The sequence below is a fragment of the Bombyx mori genome, chromosome 24 (genome assembly GCF_030269925.1).
Source record: "Bombyx mori chromosome 24, ASM3026992v2".
In the NCBI taxonomy this organism is placed as follows: Eukaryota; Metazoa; Arthropoda; class Insecta; order Lepidoptera; family Bombycidae; genus Bombyx; species Bombyx mori.
In genome coordinates this window covers 16688609-16700177 of record NC_085130.1, presented here as the reverse complement: position 1 = coordinate 16700177, position 11569 = coordinate 16688609, and the positions used below count along the sequence as shown (strand labels likewise).

At 38.0% G+C, this 11569-nt stretch overlaps 2 protein-coding genes across 3 annotated transcripts; one reads left to right on the top strand and one right to left on the bottom strand.

Moving 5' to 3' along the window:
- Positions 1–300: 300 nt before the first annotated feature.
- LOC101746941 (uncharacterized) lies at positions 301–10681 on the top strand. Of its 2 annotated transcripts, XM_038020023.2 has the most exons (7): positions 301–483; positions 3684–3735; positions 5433–5615; positions 6841–6934; positions 7947–8120; positions 9153–9265; positions 10569–10681. In XM_038020023.2, the coding sequence occupies exons 3-7, from the start codon at positions 5493–5495 to the stop codon at positions 10626–10628; spliced, it is 564 nt and encodes a 187-aa protein (XP_037875951.1). In that variant the 5' UTR covers positions 301–483; positions 3684–3735; positions 5433–5492; the 3' UTR covers positions 10629–10681. The 2 variants fall into 2 exon arrangements, with proteins under 2 accessions (XP_037875951.1, XP_004926495.1); XM_004926438.5 differs by lacking the exons at positions 301–483; positions 3684–3735; positions 5433–5615 and adding an exon at positions 6070–6319.
- On the bottom strand, positions 4668–5296 carry LOC732940 (small nuclear ribonucleoprotein Sm D1; the record flags this gene model as incomplete). Its single annotated transcript, NM_001046939.2, is given in 1 exon segment — positions 4668–5296. A coding segment is annotated over 1 exon segment (381 nt). The 5' UTR covers positions 5217–5296.
- Positions 10682–11569: the final 888 nt, after the last annotated feature.

Below are 11569 nucleotides of genomic sequence, written 5' to 3'. Positions count from 1 at the left end.
TGTACGACTTAACTTTGTAATAACGTACAAAAAATAACATATTTTTTTATCGTTCATTGACCACGATCTCAGATCGTTAGTTTGCGCAATACACTAACTCTTATGCAAACAACCGTGAATGAAGTGTACCACAATAAGTTCGCACGTTACCGAATGACCGTGGGTTGTTGCGAAACCTCCAGTTTTATTTTCTTTATACCTCGAATAGAACTTAAAATTAATATTTTTATAATAAGGAACTTCGTTCTTATCTGCAATTTTTTTTTTTATGATTGAGGAATTACTTTCTTTCCAGTTTCACTAGGACAGGTGGGCGAGCAAGCGCTCAGCCAAGAGGGGTGGGATTTGCCAACAGCTGCCCAAGCGCCTCCGAAAGAGATCTAACAATTCAAAAGCAGCTGCTTCGGGAATGAATCTACTACCGGATCGGAATCGCGATCCACTGAGAAGATCCGGCGTGAAACTCGGCGGGTTGATTTTTAAGTTAGTTCTGGGATAATAATAAGCAACCTACCTCTATTATAATTACACCGCCATCTATCGAACACACTCGCAAACTCATCAATTATTTCGTAACAAAATGTGTGAAGTTTTTTTTAAACCATGGAGCGCGAACCGTCGATAGATCGACTCTTTATTGATGCGTATTAAGTGCAGAGCGTCGGAATACAGACTATTGAGCAGTTTGATTATAGGTCTTAGGTATCAAACTGTACGGACGTCTTGGCGCGCGCACGCGAACGTCATTACGGATCCTTCCGATCCATTAACGGTGCTTTTAGGTACCTCAAGCACCGGCCATCGTTCTCGCCGAACCCGTCGCTTGCGACGAAGGGCTCGACGAGTAAATGACATAGACACAGCCCACTGAGTTTCTCGCCGGATCTCCTCAGTGAGTCGCGTTTCCGATCCGGCGGTAGATTCTGCGAAGCACGGCTCTTGCTAGGGTTCGTGTTAGCAACGTCGTCAGGTTTGAGCCCCGTGAGCTCACCTACTAGTTAAGGTTACGCTGAAATATTCTCTCAAGGCTATCAGCTTAGGTAGGAAAAAAAAAGAAAAAAAAATAAGCTTCTCCTTGACGTGCTCTTTTCACACAGAAGGACATAAAAAGCAAAGGATTTCTTTGGCATTTTTTATTTTTTTATTTTTTTATTGCCTAGATGTGTGGACGAGCTCACAGCCCACCTGGTGTTAAGTGGTTACTGGAACCCATAGACATCTACAACGTAAATGCGCCACACACATTGAGATATAAGTTCTAAGGTCTCAGTATAGTTACAACGGCTGCCCCACCCTTCAAACCGAAACGCATTACTGCTTAACGGCAGAAATAGGCGGGGCGGTGGTACCTACCTGTGCGGGACTCACAAGAGGTCCTACCACCAGTAATTACGCAAATTATATGTTTTGCGGGTTTGATTTTTATTACACGATGTTATTCCTTCACCGTGGAAGTCAATCGTGAACAATTGTTAAGTACGTATTTCATTAGAAAAATTGATACCCGCCTGCGGGATTCGAACACCGCTGCATCGCTATATACGAATGCACCGGACGTCTTATCCTTTAGGCCACGACGAGTTCATTCATTTCTCAGTATATATGAGTAAAAATCAATGGCACTGAAACTGTTAATTGTTTAATTATACCGTTAACGAAGCCGCTCATTTAGGTATGTATAGAAAGACGACACTGACCCAAATTACACATAAAGACGTATTTACTAATAGTAGTAGGTACGTAGTCTCGCAGTAGTCGAAATTCGACAATAATTATTATTAATAGAAATCATTACTTTGAACAATATTATGATTCTATTCAAATATTATGTGTAATATCTATGATTCCATTATCAAAGATTACTTTTTAGTTGTCTGATTACTGAGACTATAGAACTTATATCTCAAGGTGAGTGGCGGCATTTACATTGTAGATGTCTATGGGCTCCGGTAACCACTTAACACTAGGTAGGCTGTGAGCTCATCCAATCAACTGAGCGATAAAAAAAAAGATTGGATCCCTACCCAGGACCCAGAACATCAAGCGAGAAACTTACTGGTTAGTGTATAAGGGCTAAGTTAACAGTGACCGGTGCTAGGAGTCCTTATAAGCACCAAGTGAATCGAAAGTATCTGATTGGATAGTTTTACAACTAAGTAGAATTTGCTATGAACTAGGGGCTTCCTCTTATTCAAATATGTATATATGAGTCGTCTATTATCAAAGGTGGCAATCTGTACATTTGGACAAAAAAATGTTATTGATATGTCAATACAGATTGATTTGAATATAATCGTCTCCTTCAAAGAATACGGTTCAAAACCTGCATTAAATAAAGGTTAATAGTTAACCTGTTATTTATCTAAGATGTCGTTCCGAAGAGTTTTGTGACTGCCAATGGGATACAAAGTCAATAATTCGTTTTTCTGATTTACCAATAATTATCCAAAAGTCAGATTGCCGGCTTTGATAATAGTCGACTCATATATAATACAAAACTTGCATAATACTAATGAATTTTGTCGTCGTCGTGGCCTAAAGGATAGGACGTCCGTCCGGTGCATTCATGTTGAGCGACGCGCCAGTGTTCGAATCCCGCAGGCGGGTACCAATTTTTCTAATGAAATACGTACTCAATAAATGTTCAGGATTGGCTTCCACGGTAAAGGAATAACACCGTGTTATAAAAATCAAACCCGCAAAGTTATAATTTGCGAAATTACTGGTGGTAGGACCGCTTATGAGTCCGCACGGGTAGGTACCCCACCCTGCCTATTTCTGCGGTGAAGCAGTAATGCGTTTCAATTTAAAGGGTGGGGCAGCCGTTGTAACTATACTTGAGATCTCAGAACTTATATCTCAAGGTGGGTGGCGCATTTACGTCGTAGATGTGTATGGGCTCCAGTAACCATTTAATACCAGGTGGGCTATAAGCTCGTCCACCCATATAAACAATAAAAAAAAAAGTTAAATAAGGAGGTTTTAATTAGAAGAAACCTGTCTATCAAGCACTAACTGAACAGATGCTCTTTCTTGCTATATTAAGCTCTTTTTTCCTACCTATTTACTATACCAGCAACGTCCAGACGGGTAGATGAGTTTGGGGGTCAACTTGAGTGAATTTGCTATCACTAGCCATACCAAGAACAGTGCTTCGCTGAATCTACTACTGGATCATAATCACCACTGACTAAAAAGATACAGCCAGAAACTGAGTGAGTTGTGTCTATGGGGAATAAACACTAGTATAAACCTATTCTATAATAATTATTTAGGATATCAATAGTTCTGTTTAAGTATCTGCCATTAAAATTTAAATCCAAATAGAATTTGACATCTCGGAATGAAGGTTGTTTTCAGACTGTATTTTTGTAGACTGTAACTTCACTATTGTCATCATAAATACAATATTTTCTGGTGATATGGCATTTAATAAAATCATACAGGTAGGTACCACAATCCTGCTTCAGTATGTCACAAAACAATCATGCATTCAGGTTTACATGGTGAGAAATCTGTTACCTTATACATTATATTGAGAATTCCAGTTCATGTCTCAAGGTGTCTGTCTATGGGCTCAGGTAACAAATCAGTACCAGATAATTAGATACGATACAACATGATAAGTTATATAGAGGGATGAATGGCTATTTGTTTTAAGCAACATTTATTATAACTTACAGGAGAGCCGAGAGAGAACTTACAAGATAAAACTTCTTCAGCTATTTAAATGAGGTAAACTTAATCGAAGTTCAAGTAAAAACATTGAATTTTTTTTTTATAATGATACAAAATAAAACAGACCTTTAATTATATAGATAAACTAGCCACACTCACCCACTTCACTGGACATTTAAAATGAACATTATTATTTATTGTCATTATTTTTAGGGAGTCCAACACTCATATAAGTCGTCTATTATCAAAACCGGCAATGTGACTTTTGGACAATCATTGGAAAATCAGAAAAACGAATTATTGACTTTGTATTCCATTGGCAGTCACAGAACTCTTCTGAACGACATCTTAGATAAATAACAGGTTAACTATTAACCTTTATTTAATGCAGGTTTTGAACCGTATTCTTTGAAGGAGACTATTATATTCAAATCAATCTGTATTGACATATCATTAAATTTTTTTTGTCCAAATGCACAGATTGCCACCTTTGATAATAGACGACTCATATAAATATTAGCCTATCCATGAAGTACATGTATTTTCTACATGGATACCTAGTTTCAAGTCAATCTGATGCATGGTCCTGTTGTTATAACACAACATCCGGAAAAACCACTGTAGATTTATATAATAAGTATAGATATTTAAGCATTATATCACTTAAATTAAACAGCCTTTTAACTCTCAATACAACAATATGATAAGGATGATGATTGAATCAAGTGTCATGGAATATACTCGTGCAATGCTTCACACATCAGTATGATCTGTGAAATGTCCTGAAATTAAGATACGGTCAGATTCCATAAATAAAAGAATTTCATCTTACACAATACAATTTATTGACTTATCTTTACGGAATATGTTTACTAAATTACAATTTAATGTATTCTCTAGTTTATGTTTTAAATTACAAGACCCAAGGAACCCTGCATCGCTGTGTAAAAAAGTCGTCCAGGAAAACATTTTGTTTAGGCTAAAGGACCACAATACTTTTTAATAACAGTTTGCAAGTAATTATTGTAGTTTTATTATTGTGTTAAGCATGAACACTGTTACTTAGTAGAATAAAAAACACCATGAAAATTTAATTCAATCACAAATATCAGACCTCACTTACTGTGATCAAGTTTGGCTTAAAATTAGGTTTTTATCTACCGGCGTCCGCGACCTCGGCCTCCACGACCGCCTCTGGGGCCTCCGCGGCCACCTCGGCCTCTGCCACGACCACCTCTGGCGCCGCCGCCGCGCGCAAATCCTTCCCTTTTGCCCTTGCCTTTAGGAGTGTCGTCGATCAACAAAGTCTCTAAAGGCAGACTGTCTGGAAGTAGATAATATCGGATATTGTTCCCGCGTATACTCAAGGTCTCCAATTGTAGTTCTTCACGATTTTTTAACGTAACTTTTACGGCTTTTAAATGTGTGTTCATAGCGACATCCACCCCGGTAATTGTTCCATGAACGACACTGCCGTTTTTCAACTCTATAGTGACCGTCTCGTGGCTTAGTTTCATTAAAAACCTGACGAGTTTCATTCTGCTTGATTTATTAACTAATTTATCGTGAAAACAATAACGGCGTCGGTACGGCTTAACCTCAAAAGTCTAAACAAAATATGGCGCCGCGAGCGTTTGTATGTTGCAAGACTAATAAAAATTAAAATAAAATGAACATTTTTGTAAAAGTTTTGTTCTAGTTTTATTACCAAATTATAAAACTCTTTTGACTTAAGGCGGCCTGTTTTCTGACAGAAAAATATAAAAGGGCCATCAAATTTACTTAACGATAATCTGAAACACTGATCGAAAATCATGAAAGAAGCAAATCCAATAAATCAAGGCGACAGTTCAACGGAGTTAGATGTAATAATTGAAGAAAAAGAAGAAGAACATGAATTACAAGTCCATGCTCGATTGATTTTTAGCAAAGAACAGGTGATTAATAATCTATCGAGTCTCCTTGATTCAACCGTTAATACTTGAAAAGGTAGTGTTGATAAGTTGTTTTATTAGTAGAAGTGGACCAAAAAAAGTGTTGTGGGATTTTATTTGCTGTATTAGCTTAAGACCTTACTCGATAATGTAAAATAAAAGTGCACAGGTATGTGTAGATCTGAAATGCACGCTAGCATTTCCTAGTATAACATTGTAGTAGCTTTTACTGGTAGAATAGGGTTAGTAAATGGTGAAATGACACTACGTACGAATAATATGAAAATAGTACGGACTAAAGTGAGCCATGGTCGACTAACTGTGTCATGACATAATTATTTCCTGGACGAAGTTTTTGAATTGACTATAATGATAACAAAGTTATACAACAAAATAACTAGTTTTTAAGCTACGAAAAATATAAATCGCATAATGGTATAATTTATTAATTTATCATGGCAATAATTTAACAAAAGGGTTGGATCCATCCTCCTATTTCGCGTAGGTAATTAATTTTTACTAAGGGGTTGTTAGTTCGATAAATCGTAAGATAGTGAGCGCGACCTACGTGTTTTCACTCATAATAAAGAAAAATGGAGGAAACTGTAGTTTCCGGAACAATCGCTTATTCCAATAGCGAAGAGGATTTGAACCAGTCGTCTAAAGTAAATGAAATAAAAGCTAAATTGACCTTAACGAACGCACAGGTAGTATTATTGCGAAGACTGTTATCTTAAATTAAAAAGGTATTCAAGTGCCCATGATAGTGCCAACAAATAAATATTTCTGATTTATTAACTTATCTTTAGTAGAAACATAGAATATTGAAAAAGCTAATTTAGTAGTTTAAGACTGTGTATGGGTGGTTCACCAAACGTAAAATTAGTAAAATAGAAATTTTGTTTCATGTTTACGTATTTACTGGACTGACTCGATGGTGCAGTAATTAGCAGCTCTGACTGTTGTACCGAGGATCGTGGGTTCGATTCCCAAATCGGGCAAAACATTAATGTGATAATACAGATTTGTTCACTCTTTGTCTGGGTGGGAATGTATTTTTAAAGGAATATATAGAAATGTATGTATGACAGTGTCTGGTACCCTTAACACAGGGAATACTAAATTGGGGACGGATGACCGTGCGTGATTTGTTCCCAGTTATTATTTTTAATATACCAAAATATTTCGAAGTATTTCCTGATTTGGTTTTTATTTTCATATCCGTAAGGAGCAAGATCTACGCGAGGCATTCAACCTTCTAGACTATACAGGAGAAGGGAAAATAAGAGCCGAGGATTTTCGTGTTGCCATCAAAGCATTAGGTATATGAACATGAAAAAAATTAGGAGGGTCACACAAAAGTTCCCAAAGGTCTAAGTGCCATGCAACGGTGTGCCCAGCTCCTAAAAGTATACAAAGAACAATTCCTTGAGTCTGTGGTAGCAAATGATTACTTTGAAATTGAACCCCTGAGCTGACATCTGCGCTAACTGGTTTGTATCGCCTTTCCTATTACGCTAATAGGGTTCCAACTTTACGGAAGACAGTTCATGTTCATTCTATCCCCAAGAAAGCTGACCGGCCAGACCCATCGAGTTATAGGCCTATCGCAGTAGCTACTTTGCTTTCCAAGAAGATGGAGCGAATAATAAATACTCTATTCCTGAAGTATCTTGAGAATCGCCAGCTGAACAGTGACCGACAGTATGGTTTCCGTCACGGTCGCTCAGCTGGTGATCTTTTTGTATACTTTACTCACAGAAGGGCTGAAGCCTTAATATCGCGAAGGACTTCGATAAGGTCTTGCATAGGGCCCTTTTGTCGAAACTGTCGAACCATTTTACGGAACCCCCAAGAGACTATGCCAATAGATCGCTAGATGTTTGGATGGGCAGAGTATCACGGTCGTTCTAGACGGTTGCTGCTCCGATACCACGACTATTAACGCTGGCATCCCATAAAGTTCTATAAGGTGCTCTCCCCCACGCTCTTCATCCTGTATAACAATGACATACTATCTATAGATGGCATGCATTCCTATATGGATGACAGCACGGGAGTGCGCGATATATCTTCCATCAGCGTCTTTCTGTGGTACAGGAGAGACAATCAAAACTTGTGTCTGAAGTGGAGAGCTCTCTGGGGCGAGTCACCGAGTAGGGTAAATTGAAATTAGTTCATTCATCTCTATGGGCTCCGGTGACCACTTAACCACACGAGCTATCGTAGGAGTTTACTATAAAAAAGAGTACACCGGCTGTCTTGTGCTTTAGACCGCGACGAACTCGAAACAATGAGCTGAACTGATTGCTGTTGTTCTCCCTAATTGGACAGGTTACGAGCCAACTAACGAGGAGCTGCAGACAATGATAAGAGCGGTGGACAAAGGAGACACCGGGAAATTGAGCTTCGAAAATTTCGAAACGGCCATAATGAGAAAGATCATGGCCCTGGACAGCGACGGCGATATCATGAAGAGCTTCCGACTCTTCGATGACGATGACAGTGGTACGTGGTATTCCTTTGTCTACTGGATTGCTAGAAACGGCCCACTCATAAAACAGCCATACAGATATTTGACCTTATAAACTTCAAAGCTTATATGCCCTGTCAAAAACATGACACGTGGAAATTTTAATGGATTGATTTACTGTCATAGCCGTGGTAGAGTCGACGCTCTTGCAGTCATACGTTGCGATACGTCGTCCCATAAGTGCTCAATGAAAGTATATGGTTTTAGAGCGAGCAATATGATCATGAGTGCTCATGGTTGAAAGGTGGTTCATAGCAATCATATTATGTACTAAATTACTGGTGGTAGAGCATTTTGTGAGCTATTAAAGGTAGCCCGGTAGCCCACCGTCTTCGCTGAAACCGTTGCTTAAAACGAAGGGCTCGACGAGTAAAGTAACCCATAGATACAGCCCATTGAGCTTCTCGCCGGATCTTCTCAGTGGGTCGCGTTTTCGATCTGGTGGTAGATTCTGCGAAGCACTGCTCTTGCTAGGTTCAGTGTTAGCTGCACTCTCGATTACGCTGACATAGCCTTTCAAGGCTATCAGCTTAGGCAGGAAAAAAAAGGTAGGTACCGCTCTACCTATATCTGGCGCGTAGGAGTAATTCGTTCCGACTTGAAAGATGGGATAGTTATTCAGCGAAACACAGTGAGTGTTTTCCTTGCTTCTAAGTGCTTGCTTCTATTATCTATGGAGGGTAGATGTAATGAGGATCATCTTGTTTAAGGGACAAGTTGAAAAATTGTCCACATGTAAACAGCGAGCTATTATTGGAAGACTCACCCATATAGCGCTAGTGTAGGCAGTGGAAATGATATGAATACAGCAGTTTTAAGCAGAGCCAAGTGTCCTGGGTTGAAGTAATGCATGGTGCTGTTTTTAAATCTTTCCACTTGCTACTATGGCGCCACCTTGATTGCCTACTTTACAGCGGACACTATTATACTGATATGGTACTCCTTAATTCTACCTTCCATACTGTGCCCTTCATTGCATTCGAAATATGTTGTCTGACGTTTGACAGGTTTCATAAATTTCGAAAACGTCAAGAAAGTATCTCAAATATTAGGTACTTATTTAACGGACGAGGAGATTGAAGAAATGATTGACGATGCCGATAAAGATTTCGACGGACTGGTTAGTTGTAATGATTTTTTTATTAGTTAGACTATGAAGGTTCGAATAAGTGTACTAATGAGAAACGTACAAACTTGATGACCAGAAGGAGACTGAAATTATCTATATGCTGTAGAGCTATGATGGTTTGTTTATGTCTGTGACTATGTTAATGAGATAGAATAATGAAACGACAAAAGCAGAGATACAATCTCCTGTGTGTTTAGTGCAAGTTTTTTAACGTTCTCGATAGCGTAAAAGTTAACTCATATTTGTATGGAATGGGATTATTTGCCTATGTTTGCCGCTAGGGGCGCTGTTCCAACTGCATACAAAATTGGGCTAACTTTTACGCTATCGAGAACGTTAAAAAACTCGCACAAAGCACACTGATTGTTTGAAAATGGTAGGCAGCGGCTTGGCTCTGCCCCTGGCATTGCTGAAGTCCATGGGTGACGGTAACCACTCACCATCAGGTGGGCCGTATGCTCGTCTGCATACAAGGGCAATAAAAAAAAAAAAGTGTGATATTTTTTTTTTTTTATATTGCAGAGATGGGTGGACGAGCTCACAGCCTACCTAGTGTTAAGTAGTTACCGGAGCCCATAGACATTTACAACGTAATTGCTCCCATCCACCTTGAGATATGAGTTCTAAGGTCTCAGTATAGTCATAACAGCTACCCCACCCTTTAAACCAAAACGTATTACTGCTTCACAGCAGAAATAGGCAGGATGGCGGTATCCACTCGTGCGGACTCACAAGAGATCCTACCACCAGTAATTTTCTATGCATCTATTATTTATGCAGTTTTTTGCGTTTTTTTTTCTTTCCTTCCTATTCCAGACCTACTGGAATAGGAAGAAAAGAAAAACCAGCTAGGGACTTCAATAGGTTATACTAGCTTCATTCGGCGTATCAGTTTACGATATTTCAGGAGGGTAAAATTCGTTAAATGTGAATGTCATGGTGAGGACTAATAAAGTAATCTCTTTTTAACATTTTTTTTATTAGATTAAAAGTAGACCTAGAGCATCTTACCTAGTGGTGAGAGGTAGCTGTCACTCATATATATTAGGAAATGTCACACTACTACCTATGCAGGTGACCTTTAAACCTTTCTAGAAGAACATGTCATAATACTCAAGAAACGCCGAGAAGGATAATTGGGTGAGCCCGATAATACGAAGCAAAAATGATCCTTGGAGACATGCAGTGAGGAACTATACTCCAGTGGCACGCTATGCGATTGTTCAAGAAGGTGTAGATCATTTAAAAAAATAACCCTTTACTTTTGAACTTGATTTTTTAATTTCTATTTCAGATATCGGTCGAAGAATTTATGAAAATGATAAAAAATAGTGTTCACATAGAAACTCTGTAGGGTTTTGACGATGTTCAAAAATTAAAATGTACTATTTTGTAGTTTTTTTTAAATATTCTTTACACTAAATTACCATTATTTTACTGATACTTTAATTCATTGGTTATAGTTTAAAAAAATTTACTTCCCTCGTTTTCATTTTGGTCTATATTTGATCTATCTGAATCTTAGCATGTGAATAGTAATTGAAGATTTTTAAATACTATACAGGCAACAATGGCAGCGCAAGAATCAAGAAGCCTAAAAGCCAGTGATGCCAACATTGCCAACTTAGCAGTTGTCTTCTTCTTCTTTATTGTTTATCTCTGGCACGGCTTGTGCATTAGCCAGCGTCAAGTATTAGGAATTTTATAATTCGCCGTTTTAATTATTTAGAGTTTATGAATAATAAAAAAACGAAGCAATCTTAATCAATTGTCATGAAATGAGATGAGATGATATGGGATGAAATATAATCTCAGTCAAATGGTGGTCATTTACTAAGTCTTTTTCAGTAGACTTTTTGGAGGATCCCGAGAAGTTATGTTGAGCGGCTTTGTTTCATTTTCTCACATTTGTGCACTTTCACAGTAGATACTAAAAAGTTAATAAACCACCGTTATTACACATTTAATCCTGAAGAAACACTAAATAGACAAAATAAAACAAATCACTTAATCACTCAAAACTTCACTCCTCGCGTTCCCGCCAAAAAGTCCAGCAGTTGTCTTCGTAAACTTAATAAGAAAAAACATGAAGTTTTCAAAAAAAGCCTTTCGACTCTACTTACAGCAAAAAATTATACAAATGTTAGATTCATATTTTTATAACTTTGACGAAATAAAAATACTTTAATGATTGTATTGCATTATAGGGACGGTCCGCTTTACCAAAAACAAACTTGCTTGAATTTGGTCAATTTTATTTGGTTTTGTAATTGTTTTTCTAGGTATTGTTTCTAA